Source organism: Schistocerca serialis, chromosome 1, assembly GCF_023864345.2.
Source record: "Schistocerca serialis cubense isolate TAMUIC-IGC-003099 chromosome 1, iqSchSeri2.2, whole genome shotgun sequence".
NCBI lineage: Eukaryota > Metazoa > Arthropoda > Insecta > Orthoptera > Acrididae > Schistocerca > Schistocerca serialis.
In genome coordinates, this window is record NC_064638.1 from 757192657 (window position 1) to 757213444 (window position 20788).

At 42.2% G+C, this 20788-nt stretch overlaps 1 protein-coding gene across 3 annotated transcripts in view; it reads left to right on the plus strand.

The window, feature by feature from the left end:
- The window catches only part of LOC126482156 (polycomb protein EED), an 82377-nt gene that overhangs the window by 14265 nt on the left and 47324 nt on the right, over positions 1 to 20788 (plus strand). For 2 of the 3 annotated variants that reach the window (XM_050106143.1, XM_050106151.1), the window contains exon 2: positions 7519 to 7664. In XM_050106143.1, the coding sequence (XP_049962100.1) occupies positions 7519 to 7664 (146 nt within the window). Of the gene's footprint in view, positions 1 to 1329; positions 1484 to 7518; positions 7665 to 20788 lie in introns of those variants that run through there. The other variant, XM_050106136.1, reaches the window with a different exon arrangement.

Genomic DNA, 20788 nt, shown 5'->3' on the forward strand with positions numbered 1-20788 from the left:
TATTTTGAACCACGAGATACGTATACTCACATCCACTTCAAATGACAATAAACTTTGCAAGCATGGTGACTAACACCTCCTTCCCCTCCCCCCCTCCCCCCCCCCCTTTAGCTAGAGTGAAGACATTCATACATTATAGGGAATTAGGTGTTAATGGGGTATGGCAGCAGACAACAGATGCGACGTCATCTGCAGTGCCTCTCTCCTGGGCTCGTAACCATATGGGTGGGACAATAGACTGGAAAATTGCGGTCTGGTCATATGAGCACTGATTTCAGTGGGTAGGAGCTGATAGTAGGGTTAAAGTGTGGTGCAGGCCCCATGAAGCCCTGTACCCAAGTTGTCAAGGCATTGTGCAAGGTGATCGTGGCTCCATGATGGTGTCAGCTAAGTTTTCGTGGAATGTATTAGGTCCTCTGGTCCAAATGATGGGAAAATGAGTAAGTTCGGGTAGTTGCAGACCATTTGCAGCCATTCGTGGACTTCATGTTCTCAAACAACAATGGTGTTTTTATGGATGACAATGCACCATGTCACCTTGCCACAATTGTTCACGATTGGTTGGAAACATTCTGAACAATTCAAACATGGTTTGGCCACCAAGCTCGCCCAATGTGAATCCCATAGAACATTTACAGGACATAATGGAAAGGTCAGCTCATGCACAAAATCCTGCACCGGGAATATTCCGCGATTATGGAGTGAGTTGCAAATATGACTTGTCAATAGGGTTCAGTGGAGGAAGGTGGTCAGAGCGAAGACAGTCCAGACTAACCATGAAATGGAGTAGAGACAGCATGGTTAAATATTTTTGCGGTGGACTTACAAATTGTTGAGTCCAAACGATGTTGCATTGTTGCACAACACCTGGCAATAGCAGGTCAGACATGATAAAAGGGAGGTATCACATGGCTTCTGTCACCACAGTGTATACTGACAGACAGCTCTGAAGGTCGATGATGATACTGGCTATGTCTTCACACATTCTGGGAGTCATGAACAACACTTCTAACATATGGGGGTAGTATTTTTACAGCAAAATGTTAGGCCATTATCAAAGTGCTTTGTTGTTCCTGCACTTCAGCTCGTGAGAATTCCCTATCTACAGACCATAAACAGATACAATCCCAGGAAGCCATCAGTTTGGACAGTACATGACCTGATCTTCTTTGTGACTTTCGCAGTACTGGGACCTGATTACATTCATGTAGACCTTCTCCTTGGTATTTCAGGAAACAAGCTTACCTATAAGTTAACAAAGGAAGCTGGTAAGATGGGAATACTGGCATCCAGCTTGCAGTCAGCGGGTTTTTTTTTCAGCTTTTGGGAGGCTTGGAATGAGGAATGGCGCCATATGGACAATGTGAGCAAGAAAAGGTTCCACAGCCTAATTATCATCCTTTTGTCCTTCCCAAAGGGAATGTACTATCTTTTGCTGGCATCTACTTTGGCCACACCTGTACGGCTTGTGCTACATCTTCAGGTGAGAGCAAACCTTCCCATTGTTGTGACACCCTGCTATCAGTGGCCTATACCCTGTCAGAGTGATCAGACTTTGCTACTTTGAGGTGAACACTAACGCTTGAAGACTCATTGCCTCTGCTGGTAGGTGGTAATGTCCTAAAAGTATATCTGGTTTTATTTTTTATTCAAGAGATTGGTTAATATAACCTCAGTTGTCATCATGGGCCCATCACCTCTTTTTACCATTCTGCTAGAATCTGCAGTGACCAGCGAACTGTCAGTCGAGAGCAGAAGTTGGCCTACCAGTGGAGGGCTCATCGCAGGTGGCTCAGGCTGGTTCTGTGTAGTGCACCTCACCCACCTCACAGTATTTCATCACATTTCAACAGTTGTTTTGTCTCCACTTTACCTTCTGTCTTAATCTACACCACAAATGAAACTACTGAAGACTGAACTGGCTGCCTAGCCACTTGCGAACAGTGCTTGGGCCAGTCTTGTGGCCTTTTTATGCTTGTCTGTGCTTCTATGCTTGTCTGTGCTTCTATGCTTGTCTGTGCTTCTATGCTTGTCTGTGCTTCTATGCTTGTCTGTGCTTCTATGCTTGTCTGTGCTTCTATGCTTGTCTGTGCTTCTATGCTTGTCTGTGCTTCTATGCTTGTCTGTGCTTCTATGCTTGTCTGTGCTTCTATGCTTGTCTGTGCTTCTATGCTTGTCTCTGCTTTCATACTTATTTGTCATTTTACTTTTACCATTCTGTGACTTCAGAATTCTACAGCAACTGGAGGTTTGCCATTCGGTTAAGTGAGCTGACCTCTTGATACAGGACCCCGGGTATCTCCAGCAGCTTCTTGCCAGTGCGGCTTCCTTACCTCATAATATTTTATTTTGTGACCATTTTATTCTGCTCTTCTTCTTGCCACGCTTCCTGTATGATCACTAGATTCAGATAGTTGTCTAGTTGGTAAGGAACAGATCACCACTCTGACACAAGCCCTTGTCAATGTTTTTATGCTTTTGCATTCATCCCCACTTTTATTTTAGTTATTTTACTTTTTACCATTTCATTAACATTCTGCCTACATTAGACAGTGAAAGGGGGGCTGTCAGTTGGATGAAGAAGCTGACGTCCTGCTACAAGGTAACAGGGGGAGGGGTCTCCCGCTGTTTTCAACTGGTGCTTGTCCCTCATCCTACTGTATTGTATTAGTTTTTATGGCTTTTTTCCCCTTAAAGCTTACCTACTTTTGTGCCTCAGGTGATGCAGAAGTTCAAGTTGACTGTCCACCTTTTTCTCCTCTTGTAAACCTTCAGCTTTTATTATGAAAGGAAAAAGGGACTGATGTCCTTGATGTTACTGTTTGATTGTTCCTTATTATAATGGACCCCTCTCCTCCCCCCCCTCCCCTGCGGCTCCCACACCTTCTCCTCTGGGCACAACTCCCCTTCCCCAGCCTGAGAAGTGTCCCACTCCTTCGGCGTCTGCCGGTCAAGGGCGCCTCTCCCGGGATGCCCCTTCCCGGCACCTTCCAGGCCAAAGGTCTGCTGCCGTGCGACGACCGCGAGAGCCGCGGTGTGTCGGCGCCCAGGTCGCCCGGTCTCTTTCTGTTCCTGATCTTGCTGCAGCTGGCTCCTTTATGCCACACAGCCCTCCTTGATCTCAGCCTGAAAAGAAGAAGAAACATAAGTCCCGGGACAAAGAGCCTCTGGTGTCACCAGAGGTCCCTTCCCCGACTTCACAACCGGATTCTGACCTGTCATTCGTGGATGTCGCCCCCTCCTTGTCGGTGACGGGTGGGGATCCGGCGGTATGACTGGCTTTAGCGTGTTCAGCCCCCATTTAACTCATCGTTCTGTGGTTCTCCAATGGAATTGTAATGGATACTATCATCACCTTCCGGAATTGAAATCCCTTCTTTCGTCTTACTCTGCAGCTTGTGTGGTTCTCCAGGAATCTCATTTTACTGATTCTCTCTCACCGACCCTCCGTGGGTTCTGTGTTTTCTGTCGAAATCGGGTCAGACCCCTGCGGGCTTCTGGTGGTGTTTGTACGTTGGTCTGTACAGACATTGCTAGCACGTGGATTCCTCTTCAAACTACATTGGAAGCGGTTGCTGTTAGGGTCCACCTAGACTCTGCGGTCACAGTTTGCAATCTTTATCTCCCTCCTGACAGGACTCTTACACCTGCTGCCGTAACTGCCCTTCTTCAGCAACTTCCTCCTCCCCGGGGATTTTAATGCTCATCATCCCTTGTGGGACAGTGCCTTTCCATCTAGACGAGGTCTTCTTATAGACCAGTTTATTGCACACCACGACTTGTGCCTTCTTAATGATGGCTCCCCTACTCATTTCAGTCCCCTTACCAGTGTGGCTTTCAAGAGGGACGGTCTCCAATCGATCATTTACTTCGGTTGGAATCCGCAGTTCGGCAGGCTTTTTCCCAGCGCCACCATTTGGTTGCAGTGTTTTTTGACCTTCGCGAGGCCTATGACACGGCCTGGTGCCATCACATCTTACTTACCCTTCATCAATGGGGTCTTCGGGGCCCACTCCCGATTTTTATCCGCCAGTTCCTGTTCCATCGGTCATTCAGAGTTCGAGTTGGTACTGTTTTTAGTTCTCCACGGACCCAGGAGACGGGCATCCCACAGGGTTCTGTCTTGAGTGTCCTTCTTTTCCTCATTGCTATCGATGGGCTTGTGGCCTCTGTTGGTCCTTTGGTCACCCCTGCCCTGTATGTGGATGATTTCTGCATTTGGGTTAGTTCCTCTTCGATGGCCTCTGCAGAGCGGCAGCTCCAGGGAGCTATACGGCGTGCCTCTGCTTGGACCCTCTCACACGGGTTTCAATCTCTCCTTTAATATCGTGGGTGGTCCAAACGATTGCCTGTGATCCCACAGTTTCGTTTCCTGGGTCTTTTTTTCAACAACAAGCTCACTTGGCTGCCCCATATCAGACTTCTGAAGGTAGGATGTTTCCGTAAACTCAATGTCCTTCGCTTCCTTGCCCACTCCTCTTGGGGTGCGGACCGTTCCCTCCTTCTCCGTCTTTATCGTGCTCTAGTCCTGTCTCGCTTGGACTATGGTTGTCAAGTTTATGGTTCAGCTGCTCCTTCCACACTGCACGCGCTGGATCCAGTCCACCATCGTGGTATCCGTTTGGCCACTGGTGCCTTCCCTACTAGCCCTGTTGATAGTCTCCTGGTTGAAGCTGGGATCCCCCCCCCCCCCCCCCCCTTTTCTGTTCGGCGGTCCCAGCTTCTGGTGTCTTATGCACTCACTATCCGTTCCTCTCCCACTCATCCTTCCTATTCTATCCTGTTCCCAGACCATGGACGTCGCCCACCCGACTCCCGCCCTCGGGCGGGTTTACCGGTTGGGCTCCGCCTTGCGTCTCTTTGCTGTGATTTTCAGCTTCCTTCTTTGTCCTGCCTTCCTCGCTCCCTCCCCTCCCCTCCACCCCCCCTTGGTTAGTTCCTCGGCCTCGAATTCGGATGGATCTCCGCCGAGGTCCAAGAGATTCCATCCCCCCGGTGGTGTTCCGTTCCTTTTTCCGCCAAATTTTATGGGAGTTTCGGGATGCTGTTGTTTTTTGCACTGATGGCTCTAAATCTGCTGATCATGGGGGAATGCCTTCACGTCCTCTGTTGGAACGGAAAATCATCTGCTGCCACATACATGTGGGGTGTTTACTGCGGAATTGATGGCAATTTTCCAGGCCCTTACCTTTATTAAACAGTCTCAACACAACCGCGTTTTGTTATGTATGGACTCGATGAGTGGCCTTCTTGCTATTGACCGGTGTTTTTCGCGCCATCCCTTGGTCTCTGCCATCCATGACTATCTCGCTGATATTCACTGTGCTGCTTGTTCCATTGACTTCCTTTGGGTCCCTGGCCATGTGGGTATCCCGGGTAATGAGCTCGCTGATCGTTTGGCTGGGGGAGCAGTCACTTACCCCCCGTTTTCTGTAACCCCTCCTGCAGCGGATTTACGGCTTCACATCAAATCCCACTTCGCACAGTCATGGGCCAATTCTTGGGAGGCTACTCCCCTGTCTAATAAACTTCGTGCGATTAAGGTGACACCAGGCCCTTGGCTTTCTTCCTTTCGCCTCTCTCGAAAGGACTCGACCACACTGTGTCGTCTCCGCATTGGCCGTAGCAGGCTGACCCATGGTTTTCTTTTGCGTGATGAGCCACCCCCACTTTGTGGTTGTGGAGCCTTCCAGTCGGTAGCCCACATTTTGGTTGAATGCCCCCTTCTTTTGGCTCTGTGTGCTAAGTACAGACTCCCCCACACTTTACCTTTGATGTTAGCTGACGATTCCTGGATGGTCTCTCTGGTTCTCAGTTTCCTCCGGGAAAGTGGTTTTTATTCTCAGTTTTAAGGTTTTTAATCTCTCTCTGGTATTGGGGCAGGGCGCTGAGTGTTTGGGTGTCTCCCACTGTAAGCAGTGTTCGGAGATTCCCGATTCACCTCCCTGACCGAAATCCTCTTTTCTTCCCCTTTTACTCTGTTTTTACCCTATTTTTAAAGGCTTGGTTAGTCTCCTTTTCCCATACGTACTTTCTACATTCTTGCGGTTGTACCTTTTAAGTCACAGGTGGTCTTGCCTATGCTGCTTCAGCATAGCGTTGGGTTCGTTCTCTTGCTGACTTCCCTCGTTTTGTTTTTACCATTGACAACATGACTGCCCCTTTACGGTTTTAGCCTTTTCCCTTTTATTGTTCTGACTTCCCTGAGATGTCACTTTAGCGGAATGGACCACATGTGAAACAAGGGACTGATGACCTTGCTGTTTGGTCCCTTAAACCTCAAACAACCAACCAACCAACTTATTATAATGGTTCAGATATAGTATCATTAGGCAAAAAAAAAAACTGTATCTTGTGTCACTTGTTAATAATTTATAAATAGTACAACTAAGATATGGGTGCATGTGGCATGAATGGTATTAAGACACTGGGCTGAACAACAATATAGTTACTGCTGGGCCACACATTACCAATATACTAGACAGTGGTGTGCAGGGGCTAGACGTCATCAGCATCACAGCATCCATGAACACATGGTCAATCATTGCACACAAATTGATCCTGACACTGATACCATACATAGGGCGTATGGTGGAATAAATGTGAGGGTCCATGACATCTGCAACAAGTGATATGATAATGCATTATCTACTGTGACATGTGCAGGGTGCAATTGGTGACCCTCCTTTGGCTTTTGTGAATGTCCCAGTCGATGAATGGGTAGGTCTGAAGAACCTAACACTAACCACTGTGGTATGATTGTATATGTAGAGTGCCAGAGGTGGTCATGTCCCTTATTTGGAATGGACTGTTGCTGGTACTAAATTTCCCCGGGCATGCACACTTTTAGTGCATTCGCAGACAGTATTATACGTATGGGTTCAGGGATGAGCTATGTTATTGGTGTTCATACGCCTGTATATGATCCCACATTGCCATTATGTCTGGACGGGTTGTTAAAAGGGACAACATGTCTAACATGTTCATATTTGTGTGATTATGTATGAAAAGTTCAAACTGTTGGATTGGCTGGTAATGAATTGATACACTTTAAAATGAAGTGGCTGCAGTTACGAACATGGAGTTCTATTTGTCCAAGATTTGTAATCTGTTCTATCATCCAGATCGAAGTTTCACATCTGGTGAATACCAAGGCTGTGCTGTATCTAAACTATGTGTTATATTAATTTTTCTGGAGGTACTAATTTTGTAGCGTAATGGTAATGTGGAATTTGGAAGCAATGGAGAGGAGACAGTGGAAGGTTGAAGTTTCGAATTTGTCTGTCAGGCATATTACTTAGATGGCTTGGTTGGTAGGTAGAGTACTGCTGATGAGTGGCAGGTGTCAGCATTACTTCTGGACCAGCACAATTGTGGTTTGTTATGCATTTAGTAGTATAATGTTTGCATTAATAAAAAGCAACTAAAATTTGTCAGTCCATAGGCGTGCATTCTGACTGTTTACTATAATATGGTTATTGTCACAATATTTTTAACAATTAATTTCTAATTTTTCAGGATGAAACATCAAGTGTAGGAAGTACTTCAACCACAGATAACACATCACGCAGTGAAACTCCTACCAATAGAGGTAGAAAAGGTCGACGTGGTAGGAAGAAAATTCAACAAAAAATTAACAATATGAAACTTCAGTACAAATTTTCGTGAGTGACATATTTACAAATTGCTCAGAGCTTCCTTCAGTAAATATAATAGCGTTCTAATTGTATTGTTCTAAAGTGAAGAATATGCATTGAATAATAAAAAATAACAACTGTTAGGAGATACAGTGTGGAATATGTTTTCAAAATGAAGCTTTCGCTCTACAGCTTAGAGTGTGTGGGGTTTTGAAGTTTCCTGGCAGATTAAAATTTTGTGCTGGACTGAGGCGCTACGGTACTCCTTTATATTTTTCTTTTTGCCTATTTATTACTATGGTGTCCTTACTTTCTTTACCTTATTTCTCTCGTATAAATTAGATAGTTATGTACCATGTAGCCTCCGACGTGGGACTAAAACAATTCTTTTGTGTTAATATTACACAAAAGAAATAGGAATTACTTTTTAAATTATCTTAGCTTTTTTTATTTTCCTTGGTGCAAAAAATTATTCTAAGTATGTACTTGGAATAATGTATATTGTATTTCTGCTTTCACAGTAATGTTAAGTATGCCACATTATGCTAATTACACCACACTGTAATGGCAAACCGGTTAACGAAAGTCACCGAGTGAGGTGGCGCAGTGGTTAGCACACTGGACTCGCATTCGGAAGGACGACGGTTAAATCCCGTCTCCAGCCATCCTGATTTAGGTTTTCCGTGATTTCCCTAAATCGTTTCAGGCAAATGTCGGGATGGTTCCTTTGAAAGGGCACGGCCGATTTCCTTCCCCATCCTTCCCTGACCCGAGCTTGTGCTCCGTCTCTAATGACCTCATTGTCAATGGGACGTTCAAACAAAAGTCATCTTCCTGCTTTCCATGATGAACTAGAAATAACTTCTTTGGCATTGTGTCTATCTTCAAAAAGAGGGAGACAAACCAATGTGTAGAGAGCAATGCAGATCTGTGGCCTACTTTGTTGGAGGTGGTAAAATCCATTTAATTTTTAGGTATCGATGATACGTGTTGTTATGTTGGAGGTTAAAACAAAAACCACAATAATAATAATTAATAATAGTAATAATGCACTCTACATTGCCCTCTAGTAGATAGAAATTATTCAGTTCAAAATCATTTCTGCCTAAGTTTGTGTCTTGGTTTTCTTATTGAAAATTATTTTTCATTAAGTGGCAGAGATGTCAAAGAAGTATTGACTAAGTCTACTATTCAAATTTTCAAGTGCTTTGACTGTTACTGTTCAGTCTTTTAAATAAAGCTTATGAAATTTTGAGCTGTTCTATGACAAAGGCAAATGAGAAACACCTTATTGTGTACAAGGAAGGGGGAGACAGGAGACCAAAAACTGTTTGTTGAAAACATATTGCTTCTCACAGTACATCAGAATCAGTTTTTCATCCTTATCACATAGCTTTGCTATGAAGTTCAACAAATGCAAGCAAAAAAGTTTTTTTCACTGCATGTTACTTTACACACTATTTCAAGAATTTTTTTTTTTTTTGCCTTATTGTTTGTTTAAAATAGGTTTTTTCACAGGCATTACATAAGACTATGAACACAAATGTGTGGAAAAAATGCATCTTATGAATCTTGTCTTAAAGTGCATACTCAGATCTCCTCCTATATTTATGTACATTCCTTTCCTTTGATAGTAGTTTGTTTAAACACATTCACAAGTACGTATGATGTTATTTTTGTTGCTTTTATATAAATACTTTGATAGTACATGATTTTTATTGTCAATCCCTGGAATAAATTAAATTGAACTGCATGCGGGTGGAGGTCTTAATATTCGTCCAGGTAGCTGTTGGAAAACCATCCCAAAAACCAATAGCAGAGTGTGATCTGGCAATCTTGTAGTATGTCATTACATTGTTTCCCGTACAAATTTGATATCGGGCAGTTAGGATGTGGGATGACAGAATGCATTGTCAACACAAATCTGGCTTTGCAATTTCGTGATGTAGCTCATGTTTAATAAATTGAGTGACAAATATTAGTTTAATTCATTACAATCAAAATAATGGTCCCATGAGCTCTACGGGAACATGTATTTGTCGTCTACTGTAGTTTGCACTGAAAGAAAACAGATGATGTGGCAAACAAGATAAAACAACAATTTCAATTAATACAATTAGCCTAAAAGTGCAATTTATACTTTTAAATGTAAAAAAGCTTGGAAATATTTCTACAAAGCGTTGTATGTTTCCTTTATTTATCAGAAATGCCAGTGTATTTCCATGGCACTTTTGCTTTCATATTACCAGATAGCCTCTCGCAGTCACTTTTCTGCTTAGTGTATAATGGCAGTTGAATAAACACAGATCCACCACTTTGTTGGAACAGTCAATACACGCAGTATTTCTAGGCATATTGTTAAAGTTTACCTATCTTTGCGGCACAGTGGATGCAGGTATGTGGTAAGTGAGTTGTTATGTCGCTTGAAGAATGTTTGTAAGTTCACTACCAATTGTGTACATGTAGTGAATTTTCAGTCTACAAATCTTGAATGGCAGATCAGATTGTCCAATACAAGGTAAGCTACAAGCTCTTATTACTGACAGCACAATTGACACATGCATACCCATGACATGGGACACACTGCACTCTCTTAAAGTAAATGTGTCAATCCTCAACATACATTTATCATTACAAACATTATGTCTCCAACGAAAGAGACAATGAATTACATGTTTACCTAACTTTTCTTTATCATAGCAAATCAAAATGACCTGTTAGAACCATTTTGTTAAATGGATGAAATTTCGGCCTGGACTATCATGGTTCTTTGTATTGTTAGTTCTTCGGAGGCAGAATCGGTACTGAGTTTATTCTTGAAAGTGCAAAAATAAGAAGAAGAAGAGGCGGGGCACAGTCATGCTCAGTAAAGACTTAAATTTTCTTGCCCCCTAAATCCTAAACATACAGTACAGTTTACATATGGAAAAAATACTATCCGGCTAAGTACCATGTGGATTCCATATCTGCTATCACAAATTATTGTCATATTAACATGTGAAAAACACCCTAATTGCAAATGAGGAATACGGTTATGCTGGACAATAAATCATATAGTTCATATTGTCAAAATATATTTATTTGCAATGCTCTATACATTTTAATATGGTTTTACATGCTCATACGTATATAATCCTTTTACTTTCCCTGAACTGGGAAAGCTGAGCCACACACAGTGTATAACTATACTTCTTTATTTTCTTGGCTATTAGGGAAGGTTTTATGATAGTGAACTAAAACTAAGACACCAACCTTTACGCATGCAGATTTTGTGACCTTTTTTTATCGACTCTTTGTTTCCTTTCGCAGATAAGTTTGTCAATGTTTGCCTGCGTGACTATCCACTCAGCATGGTTTACCTCGTTCGAGGTTTGGAATGGGTTTGCACTTTTTGTGGCTCTCTAGGTTGTCAAACAGCAACTCACATGGTGAGTAAATTGTTGGTGTGCTTGGCAGATCATTGCCTCATAGTTGCTGCTTTACCACAGGGTGCCTTGTCATGATACAAACAGTTGTCGTCTCCACACTGTTTCTGTACTGCATAAGGTACCCAATGCCGAAAAATGTTCGTTCCCTCCACATTTAGAATTTTCATTCCCTCCACATTTGGCATTTTCTTAACCACAATAAAGAGACCACATGCTAATCACAAAAGACACTCCCACATTGTAACACCACCTCCTCTTTACTTCGCTCTTGGCACACAGATTATGACAGGAAACATTCTCTTTGCATTAGCCAAACACAAACCCTTCCTTTGGATTTCCACAGGTTATAACATGATTCACTACAAATAACTCGGTTTCAGTCATCCATTGTCCAATAGTGTCATTCTTTGCAGCATATCAAGTGTCGCTTCGCATTTATGAGGAGCTACTCGACCATTGTACTCCATGTACACGAGGTCTGCGTGGTCTTCTTTAGCTGTGGTTATTCTTCTGAATTTTATCTTCACAATCTTGTCACCAACAGTCAACTTGGGCAGCTTTAAAAGGGTTGGAATGTCCTTGATAGATTTGTTAATCAGGTGATACCAAATGAGTAGTACCTGTCAGATGTTGCTTAGCCCTTCTGGCTGACCCAGTCTGCTGTTACTGCAACACAGTACTCCTTGCCTCTTTTTATACTGGCAGAGTCCACCTGTTGTGATGTCTAGTGCTCAGTTTCAGATTACACTGGGAATTGCAGATACTTTTCAACAGATAATGTATTCTATCCTCTTAGTTTGCATGTGGTCTCATTATAAGTATGGACACAGAAGTCGAGACAGTTTGTGGAAAAATTTTAAGTGGATTCCCTTCCTGATGATATCTTGGAATTAAAACTAGTTTTATCCCACTGTTCCTTAGGACAATATTGCTTTTGTCACTTGGAAAGTCTTAGAGCAGAACACCAGCTTGACCAATTCTCTCAAAACAGTCAGCTTGTATGCATCAGATCAGAGACGTACTTGTCTCATTCCAGACTGTATACAGCTGTAAATATTTACTAAATTTGTAATATAATGCTACCACTTCATGGGCTTTAGTCTTTGCTTATGGGAGAGGTCCCTAAATGTCTATGGTTCAAATTTAGCAGTTTTGTTGGAAGAATGGGGTGTAATGGATAGACTGTTCAATGAATGCCTCATTTAACATATACTTTACAAAAAATGGCAGATCTCTCTGCCTATAGGATGGGGCTTGATGACAAATTGAAGGTTTAGTGAGGTTCATCTTCTAGTTTGCATTCATAACAATTAATTATATGCCAGACTTCTCTTGAAAAAACTCACCTTAATGGTTAGAATATTTTGCGAATTGACACTCGGTTGATCATAAATATGACATGATTCAGATGCTTTATATTCAATGGTTGTTACTGAATCATTGGCACTGCAAATGTCTAAGATGCATGGATTGAGTTGGTCCCCACCAGTTGCACTTGTTCCTGCAGACAGAACTGATTTTTCTCTGATGCATGTCAGGAGTTTCCCCTTTAATATTTTTGACACATCAATCAGTGCCATTTTGTGAGTGTAATAGTTGATTTGTTTTATTTCAGTATCTTTCAAAGTAAGCACACAAAGTGCCTTGCTTACTGCTGCACATAGCAGGATTAAATACTTCCTTATACAATCTTCCTTGGTGGGTTCTTTACCAGTATTTTGCGAAAAAACTTTCTCAGGGTCACCATAAGTTGAGTACTTACCTGATGCTTTGGTGGCCCACAGGGCAGAATCACCCTGCATGTATCCTCCTATAAAGCGACTGGGAACGATACCACTAAAAATGCCCCACAAAGTCTCATGCCAATTGCTGCGCTGGTTGAACTTGAACAAATTGATGGGGGAGGGGGGGGGGGGGTTGCTGCTGGTTCTGCTGCTTGTAACATGCCTTGAAGTGTTTGTTAACTGTACGATTTGAGTTGCTGAGAAGCCAAGCATTAGGTAACTAAACACAAAAATAGTACTGAAAAAGACGACTCAGTACAATTTGCCATTGTGAACAAAGAGTGTGCCCACCCTGTCACTGCTGCTGGGTCTCTGTACACTCAGGTGGACAAAGAACCGTCAGCTGATTAACACATATAGTCAAATAGCACATCTCTTTATTTACTACTGAAAGACACTAACCTTCTGTAGCTCTCCACTGCTGTGACTGAAGTAAACAGACGTGGAATTATTTATACAGATATGTCTCGTGATTTCCAAGTATACATAGAAGCAGCCAAAGACCATGGAGCTGTGTGGTATGGAAGGTCTGTAGATCTCAGTCTCTGGATATTCTAAATGCAGCTGTTACAGACACTTGCCAACTGGACAGAACTCAACACATGTCCCTTGCAGTCATATTTCATAAAGACTGTGTGGCAGTGGCACCTTGCAACTCCAGAGATGTGTGGGTCTCACAATGATAGACAACACCACAACTGTGATATCTTTTGATAACTTCTTTACCTGATTTGTCTCATATAAATTAAAAGTTAAGTACTATATGGCTTTGCATTTTGCACTAGGAAAATGTTTTGCTGGTCATTTGTGGATTGGTTCTGGAAATATAGAATTCATTACCATTAATAATACACAGAAGACTCAGGAATGAATTTTCAGAGTTTTTTTATTCCTTGGTGTGCAGAATTATTTAGAATATGCGATTGCAGTAATTTAAATTGTATGTTTTATTTCATTAATAATGTGAAGTATGCCACATTTATTGATTATGCCGCATTGTAGTGACAGATATGTGATAATGGCAGACCAGTTAAAAAATGTTTCTTCCTGCTTTTAGAGATGAATTAGAACTAACTCCTCTGGCACCTTCTCCCTCTTTTTTTTTTCTATTTTTTTTTATTTCTTTTTTTAAAAGAAGAGAAAAAAGGCAAAAGAATGTGTAAAGAGTAATGCAAATCTTTGGCCTGCTTTGTCTTTGGTGGTAAAGTGCATTTAACTTTTAGACCCATTGCTAAATTGAAGGCAGAAAAAAGAAAGAAAAAGAAACAGGTGTGCTAAGGCTCAAACCCAGTACATTGTCTTATATGGGCAGTGCTCTTACTGAGTTTGCCAAGCTCGTCTCATGACCTGCCCTCCTGCTTTCAATTCTGACCATGCCTTTCCCCTAATTTACAAACTTTACAGCAACCCTCATGCGTATCTTGGTGGACTAGTACTGCCCTCAATAGACGAGGTTCTAGGTTTGAGTCACGATCCAGCACACTGTTTTAGCCTGCCTGGAAGTTTTTGGAATATGTGTTTCACTTAAAACTCGTTCTGTGTTATTTTTGTAGACTCTTATGTTTCTTGTGCTCCTATGAAATAGCACTTGTGATGATGAACACACAGGTGAGTAATGTATTAGTGGAAGAAAATAATTAAGCCAACTGGTTTCATTCAAACCTATATAGTTAATAAAACTAAGCTTTTAGTTCAGTTTCTTCGACAGTGGACCAGGTTATTTGATTCTGCCATCCCTTGTAACAAGCACACTATGAACTCAAGAAATATAGAACTTGACATAGTAAGTGATTGACTTTTTGTTAAGTGTTTACCATTAAACAACTTATCTGCTTAAGTTTCATTTAAGCAACACTTCTTCTGTATTCAAGCTAAAAGCATCTCTTGTAACTGGAGTAGAATTTGGCTTAATTTGTACCATATCCATTAATATTAAAGAAATCTACAATATATTTTAATTTTTTATGCCTCAGAAGTTACTGACTGTGGAAAAGATAGATTACTACTCACCACGTACAGGTGGTGCTTACTTGCATATGGGACAATGAAAAAGAATGTTAGAAATATTTCAGCATTTGAACAAAGTCCTTCTTTGTAATAGAAACTAGCGCAAGCACGCCCCCGCCCTCACACACACACACACACACACACACACACACACACACACACACACACACACATACACACGTGGTCACTGTTTCCAAGCACTCAGACGTGACTGTGGCTGGCGTTAGCAGCAATCTAGCTGGGGTGGGTAGTGGAGTTAACAAAGATGTGTGTGGGGAGGGATAGTAGTGGGAGAAGATGCTAGTGCTGGGAAGATTGTAGAGTGGTTCAGACAGATGCAGATTGCAGTGAATGACGACATCTATTACAGAATCACTTGTAATATAATTGGATAGATAAAAAAATCTACTTACCAAGCGGCAGAAGAACACACACATAAAAGGAGGTTATAATCAGGCAAGCTTTTGGAGGCTGTGGCTCCTTACTCAGGCAGAAGGGTTGAAGGGGAAGGAAGAGAGGCGAAGTAAAAGGACTGGAGAGGTCTAGAAAAAGGGGTAAATTTCAGGAAAGTCGCTCAGAACTGCGGGTTGTTGGGAACTTACTAGATGGGATGGGGGAGATTTACCTGAAGAAGAAGCCACAGGTTACAAAAGCTTGCCTAATTATAACCTTCTCTTTTGTGTGTGTACTGCCACTGCTTGGCAAGTAGATTTTTAATCTAGCCAATTATATTATTCTGCCAAAAAGGACATCACTTTTTATTCACAACTGAGTTAGCAATCACAAAACAAAATATACATCTTTGTTGTTTAACATAAAAGTCTCAGTGGCCACTAGCAACAACAGTCGACCAACTGAGTCACCATTCAGCACTGTTCTCTCATAGGGACGAGCGTGCCGTTAGATGCCCTGGGATGGGTTGCTGCTGAACATGATTGTCCCTCAGTTACAAATAATGCCAGAAAGGGCAGCACTCTCCTGGGACTCATATTGATGTAATGACAAAACATACTGGCTGCATAGGAAAAATTACTTTCTCTCCAAAATAATAAAAGTTCTGCTAAAGGTTAAAAAAGAACATGTGGAAATACATACATCATTGCAGCTTTCAATCAGCAGTTCTGTCAACAGAGTTTATAACTGACACCTGAAAACCACAATCACATAAATAAAAAATACACTGGAAAAAAAGATCAAATACTCTGAGTCTGCTGAGCGAAGGGACACACAGAACAGAAAATGTAAAAGGTAAAAAACCTGAGCATCTGTTTACTTTTGTATCACTTCACTCAGTAAAGGACATAGTTTGAGACTACTCTCTTGAAAACCCCTCGTGTGCGATTACTGGCGACTCGCACCATTCTGTCATGACCAAGATGTACTCCTTCAGTGATGGCCAGCTTCCAGCACAAGGATGGCAAGTTATCTTCTCTTACTACAATCGCTTGGCTCACTGCTGCAGATGATGCAGGAAGTCAGATGACCAGCGGCGCCAAAAGATCTGCAGTCCTTGTTACAGTAGTTCCCACCTTGCAAGCATGCTCAGTTGGGGTGTACCTAAATCTTGCTGAGGGATACTTGTGATTGCTGTTCGAATTAGGAAATTACCCGAATGAGGAGTTGAGAATCAGTAGGATTGCAAGACAGTGGCATGAGAGTTCAAGCAAGCCTGAATTTGACAAGTCAGCAGGTTGTCAGCTCTTTGAATGTTGGACATATGGTTTCCATTGTTCGCTACAAGTGGTAGTTGAAGAACTTCACTCCTGATTCCCATGTTCTGCTAGAACTTGGTGATGTTGTAGGAACAAAGTGATGATTGATGTGTTCCTTGCCTCAGATTGCTCTGCTCACATCAGAGGACTTTACCTTTTTCTCATGGCACCTCCTGAAATGCAGAAACATTAGAGGTGTCTAATACAGAAAGTGAAGTGTCATCATCTTTAAGCCAAGTAGATCCCTTCCACCACAGGCGGTTTTCATGCATGTCTGCAGGAGATACTCCTCGAACTGTCAGATTCTCCACTGTAGATGGTTCCATGCCACAGCTGCAGTTATTTCCTGTATCTCAGAGTCGTGGTTCCCCACAAATGTTTTCATATTGCCTCATGAACTAAATGCAGCTTCCCTTAACCTTCTGTTCACTCACTAGTCACTGTTCAGTTTGAGTTTGAGAGAAACTTCTTGCTGCCTTGTGGAAAGAGTCAACTGACTGACTTGGCTTTTCATGAAATGAAAAAGCCGACAACAAATTTACCTGTGGAATTGTGTGTCGTGTGTTCCACAAATTGTGCTTCATACTGTTACTTTTATTTTGTCATCACAACTTGATTTCAGTTTTCTATCTCCCAGAATTGAACATATTTGAATGTCAGCCTTGTTTTTACAAAGCTAGACTTGACTGGATGCCATGACAAGCTGGTGTTCTCTGTTGTCCAATATCACCCAACCTAGTTCTGTTTCTTGAAGCACATGATGAGTAGCTGGTAAGGAGATAGCCCTTGACTTTGAATGTAAAGACAAAATTTTGCTTCTAGCAATAAGTCGATCTTGTCAGGTGACGAAAACCTCTGGATCAGCATGTTGCGTATTCGGCAAGTTTCATGTTCTGGGAGCAATTATTTATGCCTCAAAGGTGTCAGTTATCTTGTGTTAAATTAAACATTCAGCAGACAACATGAATTTACTTATGCAGGAGCCCACTTATACAGGGTGTTTTGTTGGTGAGGGGTTGCACCTATTCCTTGAATTATCACTCTGCTGTGCCACCTTTGATGATGTGAGGTATTGTGCACATTCTTGTGATACGAAGCCTGCCTTTGACCCAGAATCTAATAGAACACAAGTCTGTCTTTTTCCACTGCTGTCTTGCAACTTTTTTCACTGTCGCAGAAAGCATTTGTTTGCTTGGGTTGATCTCCAGTGAACAATATCTTCAGTAAACAGTAACTGTATGTACTTGACTGGTGTTTGCCACTTCAGACAGTTTTCGCACAAGTTGTTGTGCATCACAATGATTCTGTGTTCACGACATGCATCTTGCTTGAATTTTCTGCACTTGAGCAACACATGAGACTGGTAGCACATGACACATGCAACACTAGCAGTGACACAATTCTGTCTTGAATACTCAAATTGCTTGTGTTGGAAGCATATTATGATGTTTATTACCAGGTTTACCTTAACATTGTCATACTGTAGCCTTGATGATTTCTAATGATTTTCATTTGTTTTTGAGAAATACTAATGTTTTGTTGAATACCATAAAGCTGTTTGAACTCAAACTGACTTCAAATTGTCCTTCCCCTTGTGGTGTCAGGAGCTAGAATAGACCCATTGTCATTTCTTGCCTGTCGTAAGAGGTGACTAATAGGAGTCTTTGTATTTGGTCACATTTTTGTATTGGTGCTTTGACTGTTCTTTGGACTTATGAAGGTTTTCGCTGTTTTTAATGTATTTCCCTCGCCTCTTCTGGCTTTTTAAATTCTGGTCCCCATTTTGAGTTTGACCTCCACTTTCCAAATTTTTCAGAAGTGCGGGTCATTTGGGTAAAGATGGCTTACTGTGGTGCATTAACTCTCCACTGTGCTCTGTTACCCGAAATCCAGCATGGAAGTCAGTTTGTCTTGGTGAGTTGTCATGTACTCTCTTGTTGGTAGCCGACTGTCAATGCAAGGATTGCACTGCCGATGCCTGAGCTGTATACTCCCCATGTCAGCCAAGGAGTAGGTATCTATCTGCTTCAGGCTACCAGGACTCTGGGCAACGGCTACTGTGCCAGGTGGCCTTTGCCTTGGTGTGGTGACACCCATGGGGAGAGCCTCAGATCGAAGTGAGTGGCATCAAGGTGGATGTTCCACAATGAAATGGATCAAACTTAACGCTGGCCATGCCAACATGGCTTTCTCAACAGTCAGGAACAGTGATTTTAATGCTTAGGTTACAATCCTATTGCATTTCCGTTTTTAACCATGTCTCAAGACGAGAGAGGTAAGGAGAAATGGAAGTGGACAGTTTGCCTAGTTCTTGTTTGTTCCTGAACTGACAGCGGATCTTTCACTACAATGAAGCCACTGTTTTTCGTTGAAAATATTGATGATTGGACAAGGGAGGTTAATGCAATAGAGATGATGAGAAACGAATCTTTGCCAATCAAAACATTGCACGCTAACCAAACACTGGCACTTCAGACCTGTGTCAAGATAGGTGATGTGCCAATCACCATTTCTCCTCATAACAAGCTCAGTAGAATTCAAGGGACCTAATGCTATGAACTGATGAAGAGCTACATATTAATCTGGTGCAGTGTGGTGGCGATTTTGTTTGCCACATCCAAAGAGGACGCTGGAGCTTTTATCCTAGCCTTTGAAGGCAACATTTTACCTGAGGAGGTTAAGGTCATGGTTTATAGATATGATGTTGGACCTTATTTTCCTGTTCAGATGAGCTGTTTTAAGTGCCAAAGGTTTGGACACATGTCCTCCTGCTGTTCTAATGAGGCTATCTCTAACGCATGTGGACTGGCATCCCCTGTGGACAGCCCTTGTGATCAACCACGCCAGTGTGTTAACTGTCTGAAACCACGACCACCTTGTTTACAGCAATGCTCAGTATTCAAGAGGGAGAAGAAAATTCAGAGTATAAAACACTTGACCACCTGTCTTATCAATGTGCAAAGAAAAAGCTTGGAAGACTTCATCTGACTAACATGGTCTTAAATTTTGCGACTATTGTCTCACAGTCCATACTTCACGTGACAAAAAGGGCTCGCACGACATCACCTGGCCCTGGTTGTATCCCAGGGCCGGCCCTGGTTGTATCCCAGGGCCTGCTCTACAGGTGGGGGAGAGAATGGGAGCTCCCTCACCCCCTGCTTCTATAGTACCGGCGGCTCGCACACCATCAGTGTGGCCAGAGGTGCCTAAAAATCCTCTGGCATCATCAGCAACGAGGAAACCTGTCAAGGGGGCCCCTGCCCCGCCCCTCTCAAGACAAGGACCAGTAGCCACAGGCTGCGGGCTGAAGAAAAGTAGGCCCTCTTCGCTCCCGGAAGATAAACTGGGGAAATCTCCAAAGAAATCAGTCTAAAAGGAAAAACACAAAGATAAACTACTTCTGAGGCTTCGGATGTTTGCTCCCCCTCCTTGCAGAAGTTGAGCCGATGCACACTGATGACAGATCACACAATCAGCTGATCTATGACCTGGTAGCAAAGTACACACACCCATTTTTTCCATTTGCCACTTGCTCAGACATGACTCCGGTGCTTCTTCAGTTGGACTGTAACAGCTGCTATCGCCATCTGACCGAACTCTGTCATTTAATAGCTGCTTACTCCATAATAGGCATAATAGTTCAAGAAACGTGGTTTACAGCAATATGCCTCCCTGCTCTGAGAAACAACAAACCCTACTGTACCAGTCATGTTAACCCATTAAGCCCCAAATTAATTTTTTTTAAATTGAATTTTTTATTCCTTAATTATAATGCACATAGTGTATGAACCACAATAAGTACAAAAATAGCCAAAGAATATTTATACATGCTGATATAATGGCAGTCCTCAAAATAGGCCGCTGGGATCCAACAGTATCATATAGCATACTAAACTGTATGCAAGTCTTAACTATTTATTTTTTGTGAAATAGTACAAAACACTTAACACACAGTGTTACACAGCATTTAACACAATATGTTTTTTTTGGTTTCCCATTGCATTTAGCTCTTACACATCTTCTTTGCGTGCTTCTTTTGTTAATCATATGACCAATTCCATCAAACCTGATGTCAGGTATCACTCTCAACTGACTTGATGGGTATTCCATTGGACATCCAATATTCGGTCTTCCAGTGTCCAATTTCAGGTATGTAACTGTAACAGCACGTCTGAAGTCCAGTGCATTTTCCCCATGTACTAGTCTGTAGAAGAGCCAGG